At 29.1% G+C, this 26249-nt stretch overlaps 3 protein-coding genes across 15 annotated transcripts in view; 2 read left to right on the top strand and 1 right to left on the bottom strand.

Moving 5' to 3' along the window:
• Nucleotides 1-20897, top strand: part of LOC145194041 (axonemal central pair apparatus protein HYDIN-like) — a 55438-nt gene extending 34541 nt beyond the window's left edge. For 7 of the 11 annotated variants that reach the window (XM_090068332.1, XM_090068331.1, XM_090068330.1 and 4 more), the window contains 32 exons: nucleotides 451-952; nucleotides 1045-1217; nucleotides 1431-1629; nucleotides 1855-1954; nucleotides 2147-2412; nucleotides 2639-2961; nucleotides 3118-3292; nucleotides 3410-3700; nucleotides 3820-3972; nucleotides 4052-4218; nucleotides 4798-4924; nucleotides 5782-6109; nucleotides 6241-6509; nucleotides 6590-6876; nucleotides 6998-7186; nucleotides 7564-7878; nucleotides 8005-8211; nucleotides 8354-8655; nucleotides 9213-9360; nucleotides 9588-9795; nucleotides 10097-10339; nucleotides 10499-10668; nucleotides 10952-11150; nucleotides 11246-11512; nucleotides 11718-12023; nucleotides 12144-12227; nucleotides 12540-12749; nucleotides 17464-17627; nucleotides 19323-19473; nucleotides 19550-19780; nucleotides 19887-20111; nucleotides 20320-20897. In XM_090068332.1, coding sequence (XP_089924458.1) covers nucleotides 451-952; nucleotides 1045-1217; nucleotides 1431-1629; nucleotides 1855-1954; nucleotides 2147-2412; nucleotides 2639-2961; nucleotides 3118-3292; nucleotides 3410-3700; nucleotides 3820-3972; nucleotides 4052-4218; nucleotides 4798-4924; nucleotides 5782-6109; nucleotides 6241-6509; nucleotides 6590-6876; nucleotides 6998-7186; nucleotides 7564-7878; nucleotides 8005-8211; nucleotides 8354-8655; nucleotides 9213-9360; nucleotides 9588-9795; nucleotides 10097-10339; nucleotides 10499-10668; nucleotides 10952-11150; nucleotides 11246-11512; nucleotides 11718-12023; nucleotides 12144-12227; nucleotides 12540-12749; nucleotides 17464-17627; nucleotides 19323-19473; nucleotides 19550-19780; nucleotides 19887-20111; nucleotides 20320-20799 — 7459 coding nt within the window. In that variant the 3' untranslated portion in view covers nucleotides 20800-20897. The other 4 variants (XR_016445483.1, XR_016445484.1, XM_090068336.1 and 1 more) reach the window with 4 other exon arrangements.
• Nucleotides 15011-16264, top strand: LOC149881079 (uncharacterized). The gene is made up of 3 exons (XM_090069087.1): nucleotides 15011-15361; nucleotides 15527-15794; nucleotides 15975-16264. The coding sequence occupies exons 1-3, from the start codon at nucleotides 15011-15013 to the stop codon at nucleotides 16247-16249; spliced, it is 894 nt and encodes a 297-aa protein (XP_089925213.1). The 3' UTR covers nucleotides 16250-16264.
• LOC145194466 (uncharacterized) lies at nucleotides 17631-26249 on the bottom strand. Of its 3 annotated transcripts, none has more exons than XM_090068337.1 (6): nucleotides 24614-26249; nucleotides 24312-24437; nucleotides 24035-24145; nucleotides 23387-23883; nucleotides 23085-23281; nucleotides 17631-18231 (listed from the first exon to the last, which is right to left on the bottom strand). In XM_090068337.1, the coding sequence occupies exons 1-6, from the start codon at nucleotides 25287-25289 to the stop codon at nucleotides 18228-18230; spliced, it is 1611 nt and encodes a 536-aa protein (XP_089924463.1). In that variant the 5' UTR covers nucleotides 25290-26249; the 3' UTR covers nucleotides 17631-18227. The 3 variants fall into 3 exon arrangements, with proteins under 3 accessions (XP_089924463.1, XP_089924464.1, XP_079928246.2); XM_090068338.1 differs by lacking the exon at nucleotides 17631-18231 and having other exon boundaries at nucleotides 22754-23281; nucleotides 24614-24667; nucleotides 24863-25314; XM_080072120.2 differs by lacking the exon at nucleotides 17631-18231 and having other exon boundaries at nucleotides 22754-23281.

The following is a 26249-nucleotide window of genomic DNA, read 5'->3' as shown; positions in this document are numbered from 1 at the left end:
GTGCCGCTTCAATTTGAAAAGATATGAGTTTTTTGAATCATTTCTCAGTTTTTTATTTTGTTTTTTATATATATTGCTAAGACGTTGATAAAACATATTCATTTTCAAAACTCAGTAGTGAAATACCACATTATAGAGTTCAACTTGTCAAATACTAACTAATGACAGTTTAAAAAAAACGTGATTTAAGTATTACTATGATTCCTGATGAAGTTTAGCTCAATGAACCAACATCCTCAACTGAATGTGTGTATATATATATATATATATATATATATATATATATATATATATATATACACACGCACACATGTATTTGTGTGTGTGTATGTATGTGTATTTGTATAATGCAGAGTGTATTTAAGATTTGTTAAAAGATATTTTTTTATATATGTTTTTTACTTATATGTATTATTCCAATCTGGTAAATATTTTCAAAAAAACTTTCAGTTCAGTATCACACTGCATGACTGTCAAATCTTTTTCCATTTTTAATGAACACCGATGGGTTGTTGAGCCACTAAAAACTATGGAGTTGAAAGTTAGTTTTCAATCACAAGAGATTGGCCAATTTGATCAAACTCTTAACCTTGAAATTGCAGGAACGCAACGTAAGTATCAACTATTCTGTCGCGGTATGTGTTCTCTCCCATCAATATGTCAAGATCCTAAAGTGGTATTTCCACTTTGCAAGAAGTACAAAAAATCAGATGAGATATTTCATAAGGTTTTTAACTTAAGTAATCAGGTGTTTGAGTTTGGACCTTTACTTGCTGGAAAAAATCGAGAAAGATACCGTGAGGGCAGATATCCTGAAAATATGGAGACCCTGTGTATGTCAAATACTTCTCCAATGAAGGCAGAATTAATGTTTTCATATTTAAATGATGGTAATGCTACTACTTTTCTTCTTGAGCCCACCTCAATGTCTTTATTTCCTGGGGAAAATGAGGTAATTTATTCATTCTTGTTTAAGTTTTGCTAAGAGATTTAAAGTCAAAATTTGACTAAAAGTAAAACAAAGTTATTTTTTAATTACTTCAGACACTTAAAATATGGGCATATCCTAAAACACCTGGTTTTTATGAAGACACAATAGTATGTTGCATTAAAGATAATCCTGAACCAATACTTTTTAAAGTTTCTTCTCATGGTGTTCGTCCTGAGCTTGAAATTGATCGCAAGATCATTCAATTTGACAGAGTATTACTTCATAGGTAAAATTTTAATTTTTTTTTTAGTGTTCTGTTATTTTGATAGTTTTACTGTTATTTTTATATTTCTGCTGTTATTTTGATAATGTAGTTTTCAATCAATCAGTAGTTCAAAATTTTAGATAAAAACAGTTATTTCAAAATTTTGAATTACTGATTGAACACTAATTTCATAGTTTTTGAAAAATGCACATTTTTGTTTATGATTATATCTAGAAAAGAAACACGTACCATTTACTTGCGCAACAAAACATTACTCCCAGCAGCATGGAAGTTAAGTGGAATGGAAAATATTGGTGATGATTTTTCAATTAATGCAAATCATGGAATTGTTGAACCAATGTCAGAATTTGATTTGCAGATGCACTTTCGCGCCATTAAAGCTGTTAATTTGAAGAAGATAATCAGAGTTGAAGTAAGCATCAGTTTGTTAAAGTTTAGTTGGATTACAATTTATATTAATACTTTAAAAATTAGTTGTTTACTTCTGTATGCCTTTATATAATAAGGATTATGACATCTACCAGTTGTATTATCCATTCATTTGCTAATGAGTATATCCACTAATTATGTTATGTCAGAATGATATTTTGGATATTTATAATAAGTATAGTAACAATGGTAGCAATTGTTTTTAAAGGTTTCTGATGGGGATAATGTTTTGGGTCTGTCACATGCCGAGAATATCACTGTTGTTGCTGAAGCATATGATATTGCACTTGATCTAAGTTTTCCCAAAGGTTACTTTGAAAATAAATTTTTGTTAGTGTAATTATTAATTTTTTTATTAATATTATCATTATTGATAATAATAGCCATCATAATCAATACAATTACAATAATATTTTTATTATGATAGTATTACTACCATCATTATCATAATATTATTTTACTGCTGTTGGTATTTTACTTTCATTATTACTTAAAAATAGGTGCTGATGGTGTATTGGACTTTGGAACACTTAAAGTTGGAGAAGAAGCTAGATTGAATTGCACCTTGAAAAATAAAGGGCGTTATGAAATTTCATTTTTATTTGTTATTGAAAGTATTGATGATTCCAAAGATTTTATTAGTTCACTATCTGTCATTCCAAACAAGGGTGTGCTATTACCAAATGAGCGTCCAACTCCAATTCAAGTAACTTTTATATCTCATAAAGAAATATCTTTAAAAGAAAAGCCTGTTCTAAAATGCCAGGTAAATTTGGGTATATATAAAGTTCATGTCTTTTATTTAATATTTTTTTATTGTAAATTAAAAATAACAATGAAGAAAATGTCAAATTGACATAAAAATATTTATAGAAACATATAGAAACAAGCATAGACTAACTTTTTTTTTTTTTTTGCTACAGGAAGAATTTCAAATGAATAAATTTTTTTTTCCTTATACACTAATTATTAATACAACTGAATTTCTATAGGTTATTGAGCCAAACATGGGGGAGAATGGAGAAATAATTGCATGCATTCCTGTTAAAGTAAGTGCAAAGTCAATCTTCAGCAAGTACACAATTAACCCTGGGAGTGAAATAAATTTTGGTGCTGTAACAGTTAACACAAAGAAGTCCAGAACATTTGTAATTGAAAATAAGTGTGAATTTGATTTCCGGTTTACTATTTCAAAAGCACAAACTTTTATTGGAAAAATAAAACCTGGCAATACCCTCTTTAGTTCTTCATCACAGCATACAACCAGTTTCTCTGACAGATCAAAAGTTCGATCACGGAGAGAATCTTTTAAAGGGTATGAAAATTTGTGTTTGTAACAATTTTCTAATCAAAAGTTAATCATCTCTAAAATAAAAATAAATTCTGGCATTTTTATAGTAAATTATATGTTTAGCTGCCAAGTAGTTATTTTACTCCATGCAAAAATTTTACTCCATGTAATGTATTTTAGTACTGAAGTGTTATCAAATGCTATTCCTACAACTGGCATTGTTGGTGGACACAATATCAAACTGAATTTTGGAATTTTCTCTGTTTACCCATCAAATGGCATTGTACCAGCTCTTAACGGAGCATGCATCATTACTGTTGATATGGTGTCAGAGATTGCAATTACTGGTCTAGAGGTACATTATACTTTTTTCTAAATTCTATACTATTAGATTCTTGTATAAAAATTTCTCCAGGTTAATATTATGGTTTAGTTTTTGTGACCTTCATTTTTTATAAATTTTATTTTGCAGGACATTGTTATTGATATTAGTGATAGAGATCCTGAGGATCATCCTGGGGGAATTGAGTACAGACTTTTTGGTGAAGTTTGTTTACCAAGTATTTTATCTCTGCCAAATGGAGCAGCATCAATATTTGAAGAGCATCGCATTGTTAAAAATTTTGATTCAATGTGTTACACATTCCATGATTGTGAATCTAGAACCTGTGTATATGGAGAAGATGAAAATAGATTTATAATATACAATGTGATTGTGGGGCAAATTGCTAAAGTTCAATTTAAAATTTCTAATTCTAATAAGGCAATAAATCTTTTTTTTAGCTTTAATTTCTTTTTTTGCCTTTTGTTGTTATTGTTGTTGTTGTTGTGTGTTTTTAATATTTTAGTTCTTTATGTTAATATTTTACTGTTTATTTGCAGGTACCATGCGATGTTGTTTTTTCTTTGAAACCAGTATCAAATAAACCAGTTCATAAAATCAATGATGTCTTTGAATTAAATATGCAACGCTCATCAATATATCCACATAGCACAGTATATGTGGTTGTCTCTTTTCAGCCTCAAGCTATACAGGTAAGTGATTATCAATGCAAGAATTTTGTTATTTAGATGAAATGTTGTGCTTATCTATTTCTTTCTTTTTTTTTTTCAGCAATATTCGTGCATCTTTGATGCTGTGGTTGAAGGATTAGCAGGATCTGTTTCTAAAGGTAGAAATGTTACATTTGAGATTGTTGGAGAGGGAGTTCTTCCACATATTTCAATTTTAAAACCATTTACTACTAACTTACGAGGAACTCCTGTTATTGTCTTTCAAAGGTAAAAATATAAATTAAGTGTTTAGTAATCTAGCTAGAATTAAAAAATTATGATTACTTATCTCACATTAATCTAATTTGGAATTTTATTTAAATTAGTGCAAAATATTTTTTTTATGTAGTTGAAGTAGGACTTACTTTCTGTCAGTATTTTTTGATAGTAGAAAGAGTGGGTCTTGAAGATTTAAAATTAAGTTTGTAAATTATGATTGCATGTGTAATCTACAAAAGCTAAAAAGTTATATTTATTGTTTAGATCCACTTGTTGGATAATACAGGGAATAATGTTTTTCAAAATTTTGTGGGTATTTGGAGTTCATAAGTTTTTCCAGTAGGTTAAAAACCCAACAAGGAGTTTTAATTGACCATTTTGAAGTGGCTATTGAATCAATCCATTAAAAAATTACCTCATCATATACAAGTCAGAAAAAGTTTATGAGCAAGGATTAAGTGATGAAATATGTGCACAAGTGATAGGGAACTTTGAAGCAAATAAATTTTGTTGAATTTTATTTCACTTGTTTTATTGCTCTGTAAATAAATGTTATTTTATGAAATAAAAATAGTTTAAATTTTTTAGGTTGCTTTTGGGCCATTCTCAATATGCACCAATTGTTCTTAAAAATGATGGATTTTTGGCTTGCAAGTTTCACATTAGACTAATTGATCCAAACAAAAGTTACATTATTTGTTCAAAAAATAAAGAAGTTAGTATGAGTATAAATCCTTTAATTTCTGCTCAATAATCAATTACACTTCATGGGTTTCTCAATTCCTTATTAATAAGTACAAAATATTGAAAATACAGTTAATGCTATTCTTTTTTTAGAACAAATAAAGTTATTAATGCACACACACAAAACTTTGATAGGTTTTACAATTTTCTTCTTTACTATTTTTATTGTAATTATATGGCAAGTTAAGAGTTGTTAACTTGAATTAAAAGTTATCAAATTAACAATCATTTTACTTATTTTATGTTAGAGTGCAATTTACTGTTATTGCTGCTTAATTGTTATCTCTTAACATTTATAGATAGTAAAGAGCTGTTATCTTTCTCAGTGTTATTAAAAGTAATTTCATGAAAAAAATACTTTTCATTCTATCTGAACTTGTGAGTCAATGAGCTGTTTTCCAGTTTCACTAGGTATTTTATATTATAGCTCATTGAGTGTCATCTGATGATTTACATAATAACCAGAGAAAATAAAACTGATTTAAAATTTTATTTCTACTATCACACAAAAAGTCTTATACAAAAACCAGATTTTAAAAAGATGGTTCAGGTCATATTTTTTATGGGATTTGTTTTCATTTTTCATTTAATGTTTTTACATAGATGATTAAAGTAAATAATGTAAATTACATAATGACAGTGAAAAAAATAACAAAACTTTTATTCTAATAACTTAGGAAAGTTCTTTTGGATTAGGTATTGCTCCTTTGCATAATCAAATATCCCATTTTATACCCATTTACCAGAATTACTTGCTTAAAGATTTGTACTTAAAGAAATCTCGACTCTTTTCAAATAGGGATGGTTGTTTTTTTTTTTGTTTTACAGAAACATGATTGTAAATGTCAAACAAAAAATTTTATTGGTAATCAAACCATTCCATTCTCATCTGCAGTGGCAGGAGATTACTCAGCTGTCTTGAATGTTGCAACTAATGAAACTGTTGAGTTTTTCGTTGAATTTTCTCCAAGCATTGCTGCAAAACTTGCTGCCAATATTCAAATAACAATTGAAGATAACCCATTTGAAGACAATTTTATTGAACTGATTGGTGAAGGCTATTGTCAAGAGTTTACCATAGAAAATATCAATCTGCTCACAGATTGGCAAACCCAACAGAAGCTTGATTTTCAGCATGATACAGAAGCCATTGCCAGTAAGTTGAACTGTCAAGTATTATAAAGTATATTATTGTAAAGAGATTATGTTTTCTCTTTATGTTACTGGTTCATGTAAATCAAACTAGTTTGTTTTTATGTCTTTAGTGAAATATTATTTTTATTTTAGTTCAAAGTAGCAATCAAATCATTTTTGGTGACTGTCATGTTGGTGTGTCAAAGAGCATGACTTTTACTGTTTGCAATCATTCTTCAACTGATGTTATGCGGTTTTTCTGGGATTCTATTCCAGAATTAACATTCAAACCTAGCTGTGGACATCTTCAGCCTAATTGTACTAAAGACATTACTGTCTCTTATCTTAGTTATCAATCCCAAATACTTGATCATGTAAATATTCTGTGTCGAGTTTCCAAAATAATACAAGTTAATAAAAAGGTCATTTTTCTAATATTTCTGTTGTAATATTCTTAACATTATATGTAATTTAAAATGTAAATTGCTGTTTTTGTATTTAGGTTATTGATTGGGATAATGCCAAACAAATTATTTGTTGGGTTGATGATTTAACTACTGAAGACTTACAGCCAATAAATAATGAAGAAAACATAGTTCTTAAAAAAAACTTGCCTGTAAAAAAAAAAAAGGTTGAGATTGAAGAAGAACCAGGACACACTGTTATTCCTGGTTCATCAATAGATTCAGATATTCTTGTTTCAGCAAATTGTCATTATTCTAAGTACCAGTTGACTGTTGACAAGATTTATTTTAAAGAAACCTATATCCTCCAAACAAGATTATATAGGTGGTTTTTTTAATTTAGAATAGATAAGGATTTTTTTCTTTTGTCCCTTGAATGAACTGAAAATGCATTCACTGAGCTAAAACAAAAACTAATATCTTACTAAGCTTTTTTTATCTTTTAGCTTTAAAGTGATGAATGTAGGTTTAATATCAATAGATTACAGTTGGAGTATTAATCAAGAGATATATGAACAACAGGTTAGCTCTGTTCAATCTGAATCTACAATAGAACAAAAAAAGATTGTTAAGTTGTCTCAAAAAGGAGGCAATTCTAATCAGATGCAGTTACAAACAAGTTCACAGAGTGGAAGGTAAATATTTTTATAATCGGTATTGTTTGGTGAGGTAACAATTAAAGAAGACATGCTTTAGGATTTTTTGTTTGCACCAGTCTTTAAACAAATTTTATGAACATGATAATGTACTCTGTAGAATTGTATTTTTTTGCAAATAAAAATTATATTTAACTAAGAAAAATCTGAAAATAAAATTTTAATAGATGCAGAATCATTGACAAAAGTTGAAACAAATAGAAATCAAATAGTAATATCATTATTTTAAGCTGAAAATAAAGTGAAACTTAAGTTATCCTATCACTTAAATAGTTCTAAGTTGTGTAAATTGTGTATATACATATTAATTTCTATCATTGATCAATAAATGTTTTTTTTGTTTTTTATAAACCTAGTGCACGAGCTGATCTTGGTAAAGTTATAGTAAGTTCAGGTGAAACAAATATTTCACCTGAATTCATTAAAGTTCCACCCTACTCACAAGCTGCTGCTGTTCAGAGTGCACTTAATACAGATGATCAACCAGCTAGTATAATGGGATTGATGCTTGAAACAGAGTTGTTTAAATCTTCTCAAAGTTTTCATACCACAGACATTCCATTTACAATTGAACCAATGTTTGGGACTATTCCTGTGGGAGAAGAAGCTTCATTTACAGTTAGATTTTCTCCAATAGAAATTCGAGATTTTAATGCAACTCTCTATATGAGGTATGAAGTTTTGTTTTATATACATTTACTGCAGCAGGAAAAGTATATCTTTTACATATACTGTTGTTGTTATTCATTTAGCTTAAATTGTTACTTAGAACATTATTATTTGTTGCTAATTTATAGTATTGAAAATTTGGATCCATCTTTAAAAAAGCCAGTTATTGCACTGCAAGGCAAAAGTATTTTACCTTGGTGCCATTTTGAGTTAAAAGAATCAAATTACATAAAAGATCGGCGTAATCCCGAACTGAAAGGGGCAGTTGGATTGATTCTTGATCCAAACACAAACGTTATTGAGTTTGAAGCTTGTGGTATGACTAATATAATAAGGTATTTTGATTGTTTGTGCTTTTATAATTCAAGTTTTAAATTCCATCCACTTTTTCTCTATATAAATAATTCATAACTCATTTATCTTATATTAACTTCATTAGATATCTTAATTATCAGGTTTCTTATTTTTTCTTTTTAGAAAGTTTTTTATAATGAACCCTACAGCTACTTCTTACAATTATTCATGGGTTCCTGAACAGCACCCTGGAAACCGTTTATCTAATTTTATTTGCAAAACAATGAATGGGTGCATTCAACCTGGAAAGAGAACAGAAATAGTGTTTGAGTATAAAATGGATGCCTTTGATTTAAAAGAGTCATTATGGAGATTCATAATTAAAGAAAATAACATCTCTGTACCCTTTCTATTAGTTGCTTATGGGAGAGAACCTTCTATATCATTTGACTGTTCCCATGTTAATTTCAAACAAGTTTTGATTGGTATGGTTGTTTTATAGGTTTATTCAAATGTGGTGAAGATAATACTTCATACTATGTTCGTTTGTACCTATTCAAAGAAAAGTTACAAAACCCTTTGTTAATCTGGAAATTTTCTTTGATAAATTAAGTTCATAAAAACCGTGAGAATTGTGATTATATGATTGCTAGGCAACAGTTGTATGTTAAATATGTTGTATGTTAGTTATGTTGCTTATTAAATAATAAAAAAAATGACTTGAAAATATTTTTAAAGAAATATTTTCAAGTCATTTGAAAAATAAATAGATCTTCATTTTTTATCTTCAATTAAAATACCTTGTTATCAAAATTTAAAAAAAACTTGTTATTTAACAACTTATTTTCTTTACTTCTATTACTTTTCATTTTTAATCTCAATGTGTAACACAATCAATCATCCTTAAAAAAATATTCACCTGATCAAAGCATGATCTTTTATTAGATTGTTTTTTTAAACATAAGTAGTTTCCTAGAATAAAATGCAAGAATTGGTTTTATGCCGTGAAATTGCTTCTCTTAAATGATTTAATTTGTTTTAGGTTTATCTGCTTGCCAAAAAGTATTTCTGCTCAACAATGAGGATCAAACATTTTCTTTTAAATTTGACAAATCTATACAAGATGCGACATCTCATATTACTAATCTTCAAATTGAACCAACAAAAGGATATATAGAACCCCATAACAAGTAATTATTCCTAATGATTAAAAGAAGAACTTATTCCCAAATAATAGCTTATTATCAAAATGCTTATAAAAGTCTTTGATATTCTAAAAATCTGTATAGCAACACTGTGTCTGGGGTTGTTAAGTTTTTTTTTTTTTTTTTTTTTGTATTTTTTCTATTCTCTGTTTAAAGAGAGTTTTGTGGATTTTAATAAGTTGGGAAATTATAAATATCTGCTTTTATTTTAGAATTCCTATTACTTTTATTTACACTCCAGAAAGCGAAGCCGAAATGAACCTCAATATTTTGTGTAGAGTCTCCAAAAAGACTTCTCCCCTTGTCTTGAATGTAAAGGCTGAAGGAGTTTCTTTCAATGTTGAAATTTATTGTGAAGATTCATCTGGTAATAAAGTTAAGCTATCACCTTCAGGGCTAAATGTCATAAATTTTTTCAATGTAAGATTTCACTTCTGTTATTAAATTTTTTGATTTGGTTTCTATCATAATTTTTTTGTTCTAAATAATGTTTTCATTTTTAAATCCATTTTTAATATTTGCATGATCCTAACAAAGTTTGATTGAATTTATGTTTTCAAGTATTATAGCCTTTCTCCTGACTCTCCTGCTTAGTTTTTCATTTTACTAAAATTGACATCAATGTTATACAATATATTATTCATATTATATAATATTGATATCAATAGTAATGGATGCAAAATGATATGAGGGGTAATATTTTTCCTCTTTTTTTACAAAGGTTGAAATTAATGACAAGTCTATCAGGCAGGTTCATATTGAAAATAATAGCAAATTTAACCTGGATTTTTTATGGAATATAAAAGCAGAAAAAAGTAGAGAAAAAGTAGACTTTACATCAGATTCAAGTGTAGTGATTGTTCCAGATACTGGTACTGTTCATGCCATGATGAAACAAAAATGTCAGATTACTTTTTCACCACCATATGCTATGGTGTTAAAGGACTGCAGTGCTTTGTTAAAGGTTCTTTTTTTTTTTTTTTTCTTACAGAGGTTGATTCTTGCAAAGTTAATTTTTGTTAGGACAGTTTGATAGAATTGCTGGTTGCTTAGTATTCATCACTTTTTTGCTGAACTGATGATGAACTGATGATATTGATGTCTAAAAAAATTTTTTTATAAGATTTCTAATGGTCCGTCATATCAGTTATCAATAATTGGAAATGGAGTTTTACCTGCAATAAAATTCTCATTCACATCCTTTAATTTTGGTCCATGTTTTATTTATCGATCTGGTGCTGCAATCAAGAAAAAGATTTTATATATTACTAATGAAGATACTAAAGAAATAAGGTAAATTTTGTTTTTAACTCTGTTGTTTTAATTATTTCAGTTTTTATTTATAAAAGAAAAAATCATGTTAGTTAAATATAATACAGTTTGAAGAATATATGATATTATGTAAAATGTTTGTTTTATCAGTACTGATATTGTTGTAAGTCTATTTTCACCGAGTTACATTCAAATCTGTAATTTTTTTAATTTTTTTGTTGTTTTTTTTTTGTTTTTGTTTTTTTTGTTTTTTTTTTTTGTTTTCATTTAGCAGAAAAAAGTTATTGTTTTTATTACCATTTAGTGTGGAATGCTTATATTCCAACACAAATCATCTTGAAGTTCACTTTCTGCCTCTTATTATTTTTCCTGGTGAAAAGAAAGAAGCTGAAATCTGCTTCTACCCAAGAGAGACAAAATCCTACAATGAGCAAGTGACTTTTGAAATCAATAGTTTGTCTGTCATTCAAATAAATATTTGTGGACAAGGAACGGAGATGAATGTACTTCATTTGCTAGTTATTTTTTTTACTGCTTTTTTCTATTACTTTTTTTTTAGTTTATTGTAAATGATTTCAATTGTTACTTTTTGTTTCAGGTGGAAGTTTTGAATTCAGCTGACCGAAAAGTCAATTTAGGCTTTCTTCGTATCAATGAAAAGTCAGCAAAATCAATTCGTATTGTGAACAATAGTTTAGCATCAATAGAATTTACATTTGCGTTGACAACTGCAACTTTAGCTCTGCAAAATCAAAATATTCTTGGGCTTTTTCCAAAATCATTAGTAACTTTACAATCTAAAGCTATATGCGATGTCACAATTCATTTCCACCCAAAGTTTCGTATACCTCAATTTTATGATGAGGTAAACAATAATTGTTTATTATTTATGGCTTTTAGAAGTTTTGCTCTAAATTTATTTTTTCTTCAACAATAATTATGAAATACCTTTATTTATTGGTCAAAACCTTTTAAAAATGTTTCCATCAACTCTTTGTGGAAACCTTTTATTTCGCTTTTCTCTATACTGAATATTTTCCTTTATTTTTTTATTTTTTTTTTTTTAACAGGTGATGATGGAGTATGCTGGTATATCTCAACCACTATTTAGCATTGTTGGTGGTTGTCATGGAACAGATATTAGATTGGACAGTGAGTCTATTTCATTTGGTTCAGTAACGCTGGGTAGTTCAAGCATTAGGAAGTTTGTGATGACAAACTATGGGGACATTGGCAGTAACTTTTCTTGGGATACCAAAAAACTTAAATCTGTTTTCACTATTTTTCCAACCAATGGTTATATTTCATGTGGAATGGAAGTTCCATTTGAGATTACTTTTAATCCGTTGGTAGAATGTCAAGAGATAAGATGCGATGTAAATTTTTTCATTCATGTTTTATTCTTTGTAAAGAAATGAACTTGTAATATTTGTATTTTTTTGTTTGTAATTTTTGATGTTTTTGTATGAAATAAATATCTTCCATGATTATTTTAGGACTTGAAATGCATTTTAGAAGATGGAAAGTTTTTGTTATTAAATCTTGTTGGTGCATGCATTCCTCGAATGCCAATGAAGGAAGTAAGTTTTTTCATTTTAGAATTTTTTAAGAAAGTCTAGCTAATACACCATTTTCTTAATGATCAATAGTAATTCTTTATTTCTTCTCAATGAAGAATTTCTTTGGTAATTATTAACTGATACTACAGTTTAATATAAGTCCCTTGTTGCTTTGACAAATGTTTTCATGATGATATTGAAAAATTGAAAAGATCAAAGTATGATATTGTTTAAATGCAATTTGTTTATTACATTACTGTTTATTTACATTAGTAAAAATATTTTTTGGCCTTGAAATGTCAATATTTAAACAAGTTTTTTTACCTTTTCCAGTCTGTATATTTTGTAAGTCATGTGCGCAATCGTGATGCAAAAAGTATTTTCATACATAACAAAACTAATCATTTATGGTCATTGAAACCAGTTATTGATGGAGAGTATTGGTCAGGTGCAGACACTTTTATTGTGGAACCCCAAGAGAGCAAGCCCTATGAAATTGTTTACAGACCACTTACAATGACCCAAGAAACAAAAAAGCACTTGGTGAGAAAAGTTTCTTTTGCTTTTTTTTTTTTTTTTTTGCAGTTTTTTTGAAGAACTTTTATTTAGTTTTAAGAAATCCTATCTTTTCCATCAAACCTTTTATAGTTATTTTAAATAAGCAGTTGCTTTATGTTGATTATTGAAAGTAACAATTGAGCAATTTATATAAAAATTTTGGAATTTTAGCCTATTATTTATATTATGCCTTACATAAGTTTAGATGCATGTTTTGAATTTAAAAAAAAAAAAAGCCATGTCATCATTTTCTGCAAACTATGTTTTGGTATATTGGGAAGTATAAGAAGTTAATCCATCTTGTTAAAAAATCCAAGATCTTTCTCTCATTTCAAACAATCATCAGATGGAATTAATATATTTTCAAGTATTACAACATACTTGGAAATATGTCAATTAATACTTTTCAGAGTTAATGGACTGTTCCCTCTATAGAAAAAAACCGCAGTGCATTTTGGTCTTTGTATTCACCGAAAATAAACAAATTATCAAAACATATATCATGTCAGCAATAAACATAGTTGATAGCTATGAAATTAGTTTGGAAAATGATTCAAATGCTGTTGATATTGATCCATATTTTTTTAAAAACATTTCAATCGCTACTCAACCAGTATTTCAAGAAATATCTAGTCAGTTTAATCAAATAGATGCTGAAGAAGTTGTACCAGAACAAATAAGCTCTTAGTCAAGATGTCTTTCCTTACTACCTAATATAAGCCAAGAAAAAATACACAAACATTTAACCCTTTTATGCGCTGGGTTGTTGTATAACAACAAATTAAACTGAGCTTCCCCAATGCAAAAAGTGCATCCTAACCGATTGAAAACAATATTATTTTATAAAGGAAAGTTGAAAAGGGCTATAGAAAAAGTCTACTTTACTAATTCATAGTACCACTGACATTTTGTAGATGATTTTTTATGGGTGAAGTTGGTAGTAGGAGCAAACAACAAATACTACTAATTTAAAGGATTTATAATTCTGATCTTGTTGTGAAAAAATATTTAATATTAGTTTAACATAGTACTGTTCTTACTACTCATTTATATTTTTGTTTATTTCTACCTTTTTGATTTAATAAACAAAATTAATTTGTTGTTGTGGAACAACACTGCGCTTCAACGGTATAAAATCCCGTCCATTATTATTATTGTTTTATGCGATAAGATTTTTTAATTAAAACATTTTTTTTCATCATTTAATTGTTAAAATGAATTTAAAGATTAAAATATTGTTATTATTATTATCATTTAAAATATCATTATTCTTATTTTTATTTTTTAGTAAATATAATATTACTGTGAATGTGATTATATATGTTACTTATGGTTGTATTGAGTACAATACTATATTATTTACTGGGTGTGCTTAGTACATGTTTATATACACACATAAATATATACTATATATGTGTGTGTGAGTGTGTGTAATTTGATGCAACTTATTTATTTGCAGAACTTAAAGTAAAATAAAAATTAGCCTTTTTAAAAAGATTTTGTTCTTCTAAACACACACATAACGTTATAAAAAAGTTAGTTTCTGAAGAAGCTTTTGTCATAGACTTTGACGATAGTGATGTTGATAGTAATAATAATAATAGTGATCTCGAGAATACAAATAAAGAAAAGGATTTGTGCATGTACAGTGATTCTACTTGCTCAGAATCAGAGTTTAGTGTAGATAAAAGTTCTGATGATGAAAGTATCAATAATTAAATGGTTTCAGCAAATAAATTTCTTAATCATGTACATTACACAAACTAAGTCATTGTAGGCAGTGTGGAAATGGTTTTACTTTTATTCAATGTATGAAATGGTAGATAAGCCTGTGTCTTTTAAAATAAAGAAATCCATTACCAGTTATTTTTTGTTGTTTGTCAGCATCCCTCTTTGACTGTTGTTAACATCCATCTTTGACGGTTTTGTTATTTTAATTTCATTACTGTTTTAACAAATGTAGTGTAGAATTAAAATTGTAAAAACTCAAAATTGTTTGTTTGTTAAAAATACCCATTGGTGGGCAGTGTTGTTCTATAACAACAAATTCAAATGACATCTTCACATATTTTTTTCCTAATTTTTTTTTATATGTTGTATTGGCATAAATGAGGTTCAAAAAAACAAAGTTTGGATTTTTTTTAGTTATGGGAAAATAATTGGAGCATGAAAGGGTTAATTATAGATGATAGTTCAACTAATTTTTGGAGCTAGTTGACATTAGCTAGCCTAATTTCAACATTGAAATGAATTCTTTTCTTGTTAGAGCTAAAGTTTCAGCTTCAATGAAAAAAAATCAGTACCTTATTTATGTACATTTTTGTCAAAAAGAAGGAGATATTTTGTATGCTAAATGTAATTGTAAAGCTGGTATGAGAGGATGCTGCAAGGATGTTGCTGCAGTATTATTTCAATTAAATGAATATAAAAATTTAAATTTAAACTCTGTACCATTTGATAAAGCATGCACAGAAGTGTTACAGCAATGGCATGTTCCTGCTGAAGGAAAAAACTCAGAACCAATTAAGCTTTCTAAAGTTTCCTTTGAAAAGAGTGATTTAGAAAAGGATCTAAACAACTCACAAAAGCATCCTTTTGTATAGGAAATAGAAACTTTTGTGCATAATCCAAGTGATGAAAAAATTAAAAAACTGTCTGATAGTTTATATAATCTAGGAGAAGGAATAGCATTTGCAAATCTTTTAAAAGGAAACAATTATCATTCCTTGTCCTACTATGAAACATCAATATCTGAATATCAGCTAAAAATAAAAGAACTCGATTTAAATTCTGATATTAAGTTTAATCTTGTTGATACCATAATTAATGAATTTGAAGTAGAATTCAGTGACTCATTTGAATTTGATGAAACTCAATTAATGTTTATTTCAAAATATTTAGTTCTATCAAAAGAGAAAATAGAGACTTTGGAAAGAGCTACATTATCACAATCTACAAGTTTATGGCTTGAAGAAAGAAAAAAACGCTTGACATCTTCAAACTTTGGTTTTGTTATTAATAGACAAAAAAGTATATTTTCTGCCTCTATTATGAATAGAATTTAGAAAAACAATAAAAATAACTTTTGCAACAAAGCTAGTAATAGGGGTAAAATAAATGAAAACACTGCAATAAAAAAGTGTTTAAAAAATGTATCAGTATTGAGATGCAGATTTATCATTAACCCAAAATGACCTTGGTTTGGTGTAGGCCCTGATGGAATTGTATTAGTAAATGAAAAAATAAGGGCTGTTGAAATCAAATGTCCTTATTCAAAAAAAGATTTAACTATAGCTGAAGCTTGCCTAGATAAAAGATTTTTTCTTGCTGTTGTTGATGGTAAAACAATGCTTAAACAAAATCATGTTTATTTTTATCAATTTCAAGGTGTTATGGCATTATTAGAGGTCATAGAACTAGATTTTATAGTTTATACTGAAAAAGATGTTTTTATTGAAAGTATTAAATTTCTTAAAGAGCAATAGGAAAAAGCTACTTTACCAAAATTAACTAAATTTTACTTTGAGTTTATGCAAGAAAATATATTTGCAGTTTAGATTAAATGTTTTTATATTTTCTACAAACTTTTTATTTATCTGAAACAAGTTGTGGCAAAAAGTTTGCTAAATAACAACTTTCTGGCGCCATAGACAATTTAAATGGTGTTTGTAAAAAGGAGTATTTTTTTATTCGCTGTATTGCTCTTTCTACATGAATACAAACAGTAGCAAATTTTCTAGTTTCATTCTCATCTTCTATACTGAGTTGAGCTTTTCCATTTAGAAATGGTGGTATATTTAATGAAACGTTTTCTGGTAAATCATCAGCAATATCAAAACCTCTTTCAAGCAGGTTGTATATGCCACAATCTTTACTAATTTGTTTGTCCAAAAAACGACCACAGTATAAATCAGAAACAAAAGTTATGGCTCCATTTGGTGCTATTCCAATTAATTCTTTTGCTGTATTTTTATGTTTATAATTAGAAAAAGTTGCAGACTGGCTTCAAAAAGATGTAGGCATTTCAATAAATAGTTCAGTGCAGTCTAAGATTACCCTTGTTGATTCATTAGGGATGATGTAAAGCGATAGGTTTTTGTTTTTGAGCGAATTATTGTTGCACAATGGAACAGAACAAGTTATGCCACCGCGGTATTTTGTTGTTGATTCAACACTAATATTTTCTTTAATAGAATGATTTATTAGTTTATCACAAGATATTGTATCATTTAAAATCATTTTGAAGGTAAAAATAAATATGAAAGTATCAATAATAGTTAGAGTAAAAAGTAACATGGAGGTGTTAATGTTTAAAATTAATAAAATTTCTAGTACACTAAATTTTAAAAACATTCAACTGGTAGTTTATTTATGTAATTGATTTTAATTCATCTACAAGAACTTATCAACTGTAACTTTTATTTGAAGGAAAAAATCAAAAATATTTTAAATTATTTTTATTTGGAATATTGAAACCTTTAGTTTCAATACTCCAAATAAAATTAAGTGTGTCTAAAATTATACTCCAAATATTTAAATGTGTCTAAAATTATACTCCAAATTCATTAAGTGTGTCTAAAATTTTAGTTATTACTTTTAATTATTCATTAAGCGTGTCTAAAATTTTGAAAGTCAGTGTAGATAGGACTAGCAAAATCAGCAATTTTAGAATAATTGAAATGTTTTTTTTTTAACACAGGGTTCAATCTTCTTTCCATTACCTGATGGGTCTGGTTTATTGTACAATTTAGTGGGAACATCTGAAGCTCCAAAACCTATTAATAATATATTAAGAGAAGTCCCTTGTAAAGTTTCATGCACAGAACTGCTTAATGTGACCAACTGGCTAAAAAAACCACAAAGGTAATTTTTGAAATCTATTTCACCTATGTTGTTAGCTGAATAGTTGATGCCTGTAAATCAGCTGCAATGTTTGAATCTAATACTACAGCCATTTTCACAGGATTGCAACATAAATACATAATTTAAAGATTTGACTTTAAGCAACTGCATTTGAGAAAATTATTCATGAAGCTGATATCGTATGTCAACATTTCAAATCTTTCAACTATGTAACTTGTGAAAAATTCCATAAACATTATCATGATCATAACTTGTGATTTCACTTCATAAACATTAGTACCATTTTGAATAAAATTTAGTACCTTTGAATAAAAAATTATCAGTTTTTTTTCACAAGTTGTATATTATTTTGTGGTTGTAGATTTTCAAACTTTATAGTAAAACAATTTTGATGTAGGTTGATGAAAATATGCAAACTCCAAACTATACTTTAACTAAAATTGTTATTAATGTGGTTCCTTGTAAGTAGGGAAACTTGATCAATGAGGCATCACTTGCTTTTATGATGAAAGAAGATGTCAAGATAAGCCACAATTTAGAGATCATCCTTCTTCAAATACTTAACAACACCCTTGATATTGCCTTCTGTTTTCGTATACATCACCTAAAAAAAGCAAAAAATTTTTTATGTTTTATAATTTGATCTATTTCCATTAAAATACAAGGTTATTACAATTAAGATGATTATTATATGATATGATCAAATGTCATGAATATTAAAAGATATTCATGTTCATCATGAAATGCATTTAAAAAGTGCAATAGACTTTTATCTGTAATTGTTGAAGTATAATTTACTATGTAAATATTTGTATAAAATGTAAATAAGTTAATAAGAATTGATGCAAAATAACGACCACCATAAAAACAGTTATTTAAACTAGATAATAACTAAAGATTTTTGGTCTTATTAATTCAATCAACTAATTGACATTTCTTAAGAAAAATCAGTAAAGATTTTTAACAATTATCAGATACCTTTAAGGAACATTACAAAAAAAAATGCAATTAGAATGTAATTAGCAAAATTGCTAATAACTAATAGAAAGGAAATACAAGAACTAATTTAAATACAATTAAAATAACTGTGTAAGATAGTATGTTAAGTGTCTACAACATGAAGAAATATTGTTACAGTTTATCTGTTGTTTTGAAGCATTTGTTAGCAAACCTCAATTGTACATTTACAAAACGTCATCTGTGACCATAATGTATAGAGTATAACCAAAGCTGTCGGTTCAGTGATCATATGTATTTCATGTCAGGGTCTCTGTAGAATAAAATTGATATTCTCAAACTAAATATATATATTTGTAATGCAAATAATTCATTTGCTTAGACATTTTTTTTAGATGATGTATATATAAACTATATATACTGTTTGATATATTCCATTCTATCTATTACATATCAACTGCTTTTAAATCTTTCAACTGCCTAAAAGCTATACTTCCATGCGGTTACACAAATTGTCGTATCATCTAAGACTTTGAGCAACTAAAGCCATATCAGTACAAATATGATATCATCAATGTATATAAATACTAATTTTATCCCATGAATGGAAGATTTTTAATAGAAGGTGTGTAACAGAAGATATATGTTTTAGTAGATGTAAGCAGGTAAAATAATTGATAGAAAATAAAAAGTTTAAAATGTAACGTTTTAAAATTTGGAGTAAAAAAAATACTTTAGATTCCACGTGATATTAGAAATAATCAAGCCAGAGAAACCTGATCCAGCCACAACAATTACTGGTTCAGAATATATTGACTTACCTGGATTGTCCAAGAAAGATTACAAAGTTAATTTTTTTGCCCACAAAGAGGGCATTTGGAGCACTAAGGTAAATGATTTCTCACATATTACGGGTTTATGAAATACTAATGTTGTAATTCATTTATTAATTGATACATTTTCAGGTAACGTTTAAAAATGATGCTTCCGGTGAATATATCTTCTATTTTGTTACATTTAAAGTATTGACTCCAGGTGTAATAGGCAGCGTTGATCTAACCACAGCGGTAAGACAAAGTGTTAGTCACGTAATCACAATTAGCAATCCGCTGTTTTCTATAGTGAACTTTCAAACAAGTTGCAGCATTCAAGAAGTGAACATGCCACCACAGTTTGCGATTCCAGCACAATCTGAGGTGTATTTATCTGACGTTGTAATTCATTTGACATAATAAAATTTTATGTAGTTATGTAGGTACGTGCAGTACTTACATAACAGCATAAAATATCTATTCATTATAGGGTTCTTTTACCTTTGAGTATCTTCCGCTAAAGTCTGGAACCGCAACGGGTCGATTGCATCTTCAAAGTTTTGATTTAGGAGCCTACATTTACGATCTTAATTTAGTTGCAAATCCTGCTGCTTCAGAACGAGCCGTACGTTTCACATCATCGCTTGGAGCTAGTCAGGTGCAAGCGTGTAAATTCATTAATTACGCACGAGTTCGGACAGAATATTTTGTCAAGGTATTTTAACACGTTTAATAATTAAATGGATAATATCAGTGTGTCACGAACACCGATAATATGCGATTTTTGTGCATAATTTTAAAGATCACACAATAAAAAATATATATATGATGTCATTTTACTGGCGATCATAGTGATCATAGTGATTTCATTTTTGTTTGGGTGAAGTTTTTATTCCTTTATTTTTCAATTTTTTTTTTCTAAGGTGGATTCCGCAGATTTTATAGTTGATAAAACCGTTAATGCACCATCCTCATTGAGTGGTGGCACTGAGGTCAGTCTTGATGTCACATACGAACCGTCGCGTCTCGGTAACTCGGAAGCCGTTTTAACTTTAACGTCTAGTGTTGGAGGGGAATATGTTTTTCCTTTGTTCGGACATTGTTTGCAGCCAAAACCTCAAGGACCTTTTACAGTGAAAGCCAACAGTTCTACACAGATACCGTTTAAAAATATTTTCTCTCAAACGATGAGTTTTTCATTTTATGTGGACAACCCGTTATTTACTACAAAACCTAGCGAAAGTATCAGAGCTAAGAAAACTCATAACATAGTTGTTTCTTTCGACGGAAACCAAAGCGATTGCAAGTCTGTGCAATTGGCGAGACTAGTGGTGACGTGCGCAAGGAGTGCAGGGGCTGGAGCTAACTTGTCATGGATATTTTATTTGAAAGGTGTATATTGATGAAAGGAAAGACAAGATATGGAAACTGATTTTTAAAGATTTATTTAATTTATTTTGTGTGTTGCATTCGATGTATTGTTATATATAGTTTTGACAAAGAATTTTTTTTTTGTGTTTTTTACCAACCAGTTTCATCCAAACCAGTTCCGTGGTAACCTCTAAAGATTATATAATTCGACTTAAGCCACGAATCAAAATCAGGCCACAACGTAATTAACATTTTTACAAATATAGAAGTAATACCAATAAGAATGTGTAACTCTGGTGGAGGAATGAGATGTTCTACTGATGTTTCTAAGTAATGAAAAATTGGTCGCTAAGTAAAAATTCATTCTGTAACAAAGGTCCGTAGCCATTTAGAAAGTTCTAAAATTTTCATAATATATTTGCGCTTGAGCACAATAACCTGTCGTTTATTAACAGAGTTTGAAAGACCGTGAATAAATTAGATTATACGAAATGTACAGGGTGCGGGAAAAGTTCGGAAACTTTTTTTGCTTTAAAATTTTTATTGAGTGAAACAATGTTTTATTATTATTTTTATGTTGTTAAATTTGTTATTCAATTTTCTCTTGAATGATGTATCAAACGTTCTTAAATGTTTTATTTTCAGATGTCTATCGAACGTGAAAACATTCTTACATCTATAATTTCCCTGCATCAGCAAAATAAACGTCAAATCGAAATTGTGCGTTTACTCAATGTCAGTAAATCTGTGGTGTCTAAAGCAATTAAACGTTTCAAGGAGTTGGGTCACACTAAGGACCGTCCTCGTAGTGGAAGACCACGCACTGCCAACGCTCCTGCCAACCACAAACTGATCCGAGACCGAATTCGACGAAATTTCCGCCGTTCAATGAGATAAATGGCCAGCGAAATCAGCATTGATGAGCACAGTGTCCGTCTATTGTCAAAAAAGAACTTAAACTCAAGTCTTTAAAGCTTCAAAAAGTCCAGCATCTAGATGACAAAAAATGCGAAACAAGAAAACAAAGATGTCAAAGGTTGTTACGGGAGCGCGGTGCTCAATTTCAACGAAAGGTTCTTTTTTCAGACAAAAAATTCTTCAGCTTTAAGCAAGCCTACAATGTCCAAAATAATCGTGTACTTGCTTCAGGGTCTTCTGAGGCTAAAAAAAAAAGGTCGCATCGTTTCACGCACCCAGAAGCCAGCTGGAGTGATGGTATGGGCCGGAGTGTCATTTTTGGGCAAAACAGAGCTTAGTTTTGTTGAAAATGGAATCAAAATCAACGCCAACAACTATGTCACCGACATTCTTCAAGTCGTAGTGTTGCCTTGGACCCAACAAACCTATCCGAACCAAAATTGGATCTTTCAACAAGATTCTGCGCCAGCACATCGAACAAGAACGACGCAAGAATTTTGTAAAAACAATTTTCCGACATTTTGGTTGCCTCAGCCATGGCCGCCGTATTCGCCCAACTTGAAACCACTCGAGTACGTCATTTGGGGGATTCTAGAGGCAAAGATTCGTTCTAAACCACACAAGTCAGTGGAATCGTTGAAGCACGATTTGGTGAAAGCGTGAAGCAAAATTGACGAGAAAGTGGTGCGCGCCGCAATTGATCAGTTCCTACGGCGTCTCAGAGCTTGTATCAGAGCAAATGGAGGAATTTTTGAAAATGAACTTTTGTAATTAAAATTGTATATATTTTTTGATGTTCTTATATTATTTTTTTTTTTTCGACTAATAAAATTGTAATAATAATACTTTTCCCGCACCCTGTATATATCCTCAATTTTTTTTCTTGACCTGGGTCCAGGTACATTAATTGAGAGACTGGTTTCTTCACCAGAACTTTATTTGTTGATTGGTTTTATTTTTCCGATCAGAGATCAATTATTGAATAAAATTAAAAAAATGTTCTTCAACGAGGATACCAGGGATTAGACTGGGATAGAAGTAATTTAAACAAGATATAGAAAACTTGGATTTTCAACCCTCAAGCTTAATTCCAATTGTTTAGTGTTTGTATGAACTTCTTACATAATAAAATTGTTATAAATAAAAACTACTATGAATCTAAAGAGTAAAAAAACACAATTTTACAGCCCCAAGTTCTAAAATGTACCATTTTATCTCACTTTTGCACTTAGTACAGATTTCAGAAACCCTTATTGCAATAACTACAGGACTAATATCCTTATAAATAAAATAGTTTTGTATCACGTAAAATTGCATTTAACCTGGGATTGTTTTGGTCAAGTACAAAGGCGAACACAGAATGTTAAATGAATAAGAAAGTATTAATTTCATATTTTACTGTTTTGGGCTGAAAACTCGTTCTAAGAGCTGTTCAACCGGCTTCATTACATGCTGTTCATAATGTACCGGATCGTGAGGAAACTTTTCATTACCAGTCCCATCAGGATAAGAATCTGTAATTGGATAAACATCAAGTACATCATATCCAGCTGCGCAAAATTCTTTTGTGGCAAATGCATTGTAAAGAAGAACCCTCTATAAATAAATCAAAATAAACAGTCAGAGCAGAGTGAAATGTAGACAAATAAATTTCGAAGCAAATTCAAAAAAGAATTTTTTGTGAAAACCAATCTTTATAACCTGTGACGTCATGAATCTTCTTGAATGTAGATTTGGCAATGAGTATTTATGTCTGTTTAAACTAGTTGATGTTCTCCAAACAAGTTTGCAACGAGCCGTTTTGCCAATCTTTATTACTCTATGAACCAGGTTTTGAAAATTTGTATAGTTGATTGCCTCTGTGTAGTGCAGTCCATAATTAATCAAAAGTACGCTTTTTTCATCCATAGCAGGATGGAATAAAGCTTGCTTTAATTCATCGATTACTTTTTCGACTTGAAAATCGTTTGTATCCCAGAGGCTCTTTTCGACTGTATTATTTCGGCGAACGTATTTATTCAAAGTTATATTATAGTTTTCGAGACTATAAATCCAGTTATATGTGTATAAACAGTACTTGAATATTTTTCTGCATATTCTATTTTGTTTAATACTATGATAAAATTGTGACGATACAGAATCACCATAGAGCCACAACACACCTTCTTTGTGACGCGGGTAGTTTAATTCATAATTTTCTAAAATAGTGTTTATTTTGAAGCAAAAGTGTATAAGTATATATTGGTATAAAATAAAATAAAAGTGTATAAGTATATATTGGTATAAATTGATTATGTACATTAACATACTGTTTAAGTAAACCTGTGTAAAGTATTATTATTTACTTACGACAATATGGTATCCATGTTGTTTTATTCATCCAACTTCCGTAGCCGTCCCATAAAAACCTGCAATTGGTCTTATTCTCAATACAATGCTTTTGTAAAACCAACTTTTTTTCTGAAAATGTTTTATTTATCTATTTATTTTTTTTCGATTCTTAAAAATTTAATAAACTTGTAAGAAATACATATTTAAAAATCTTTTTTTAAATATGTATTAGATTAATAGTTGTAATTAAATTCAAATCTCTCCTACTCAAAGAAGCATTCTTGTAACACCTTACCTTCCATAGAAGCCCTAGCCGGAGGGACTATGAAGTGAATAGATGTCCCTCCCCACAAAGGTTTGTTAATGTACGGCATATCTCCAAACAATATACCATGTTTTTGTTCTTTGCCTTGAACATTTCCTGCAATAATTTTTGAATAATTTTAATTTTTTTTTTTTTTCATTTGATTCTTTTTACTTTTTAGAATATAATTTTTACTTGTTTTGTTATATACGTAAATCATTAATGCAAATGCATTTAAAAAGAAACTAATAATATTTGTAACTTAAAAAGTGATTGGATAGTTTAATGTGTACCTTTAACAAACCAATCAGGAGGAGGCTCTTTGATTCCATCACACAAAGTGTATTCTAAAGATAACCCTAAAGTGTAATTTCCACCTTCCATGAGAAGAAATTTAAACTCGTAAGAACCGTTCCAAAAATCTTTTTTTGCAACAGGAACAGATGTAGTCCCTTTTACAAAACATCTCCAAAAATCACCACCGAATGTTTTTTGCGTACCGTTTGGATATTGAGTTTGAAGCATAATTCTACTAAACTCACCTGCAGGCCTAATATCCCAAATGCTAATAAAGCTGGTTTCAACATCTGTTCTTCCATTTTTATTAAACCACGGAATAGCATCTTTTTTAAGCCATCTCATATCACAGTTGTTATATATTAAAAAAGGATTCGATAGAGAACCATGTAAAAATCTCCACGATTTAGTAAACTCCAAAATATTTGTATTTTTACTTTTGCTTTGATTAAATGACTGAGCGTAAAAATTCGCAGACAAATCGTAGTTTCTCCAATGCAAATACACTTTTCCTGTTTCTCCCAAAAAATATACAGCGATAGGTTTCCATGTAAAAATAATAAAAACTATAATAATCAATGAAAAGATTTGCTTTCTTCGAATCCATTCTCGTATTCTTTTTACACAGAAATTACACATTTGTAACTTTCTGTATTCTTCATTTTTGAACATAACTTTAAAAATGCCGTTAAGTTAGTTGAAGGCAAATATGTGTCGACATGGATGATTGAGTTCTTCCTAAATATTGTTTCTATTAAATTGGTTAGCATTAAAAAAATGCTCCTTCCCCATACAAAACAGTTGTAATTATTTGCGTTTTATGCATGTGTGGTTGAGGAATATAGTTAGAGATCTAAGCAATATAGGGATATCAAGTTCTCTGTCATGGTAGCACACTGAATATTTTTTAGTTAAAATCACGCAAATTTATTTTGAATTTTTTTTTTTTTCAAATAATTATTTTACTCTCAAATATTGCTAACAAAAACAAAAATTCGTAAAACAAAATCAAAAATGTTTTAAACTGGTTTGTTCTTTCGGATTTTTTTGAGTAGAGCGACATCTGGGTTCATTTCAGACATCAACCTCCTTTTCATGTTTTTAACTTTTTTTTTTTTTTTCTTTTCTGTAATTGAGCATCGCCATTTTTTTAATTTTTGTGTTCAAAGTTGATTGTTGGTTTGGGTGGTTGAATACATTTTTACACATTTTTTACATTGAATATATTAGGCATGTTGCTGCTTTTGCTTAGGTTTTTCTGTCGCTAAGTTTTTCTGTCGCTGAGATTCCTGCTCATAATGTTAATACAACTCGCTTTATGTTTGGGTAGAAGATGTTTTTTCTTTTACAACATTAAAGCGTTGTGAAGGTTGATGAAAATTGACCTTTGTTGTAATATTTTCTAATTTAAACATCCGAAAGTAATGTCAAAAAAAAGCGCGATTTTAACAGCATGGTTATTAAAACTCTTGGATTATCTTACAACAGCTGTATTTTCTAAAAACAAAATTTAGAGTTGTAATGATTGTTGAATATGTTTCTTTGTAGAGTTTTTAGAAGCTAAAACTTTCGAAGAAAGTCAAGTATTTGAGCACCTCATTGTAGTCGTGTCTCTTGTAACGCGAAATGTTC

This window comes from Hydra viridissima, unplaced genomic scaffold (assembly GCF_058129835.1).
Source record: "Hydra viridissima isolate aposymbiotic clone 2 unplaced genomic scaffold, HvirCarnegie_v1 scaffold_12, whole genome shotgun sequence".
NCBI classification, from domain to species: Eukaryota; Metazoa; Cnidaria; class Hydrozoa; order Anthoathecata; family Hydridae; genus Hydra; species Hydra viridissima.
The sequence above is the reverse complement of the archived record's forward strand: the minus strand, read 5'-3'. Positions and strand labels throughout refer to the sequence as shown.

Bases quoted from the DNA above. Each gene is read 5' to 3' on its own strand.
- LOC145194466 (XM_090068337.1), bottom strand. From the start codon at position 25,289: ATGTTCAAAAATGAAGAATACAGAAAGTTACAAATGTGTAATTTCTGT. The intron at 24,146-24,311 runs GTAAGGTGTTAC...AAACATTTTCAG, and splicing joins GGCTAGGGCTTCTATGGAAG to AAAAAAAGTTGGTTTTACAA. The intron at 23,884-24,034 runs GTAAGTAAATAA...ACACTATTTTAG, and splicing joins AACATGGATACCATATTGTC to AAAATTATGAATTAAACTAC.
- LOC149881079 (XM_090069087.1), top strand. From the start codon at position 15,011: ATGAATTCTTTTCTTGTTAGAGCTAAAGTTTCAGCTTCAATGAAAAAA. The intron at 15,362-15,526 runs GTATAGGAAATA...TCTGAATATCAG, and splicing joins ACTCACAAAAGCATCCTTTT to CTAAAAATAAAAGAACTCGA. The intron at 15,795-15,974 runs GTATATTTTCTG...GGTTTGGTGTAG, and splicing joins TGTTATTAATAGACAAAAAA to GCCCTGATGGAATTGTATTA.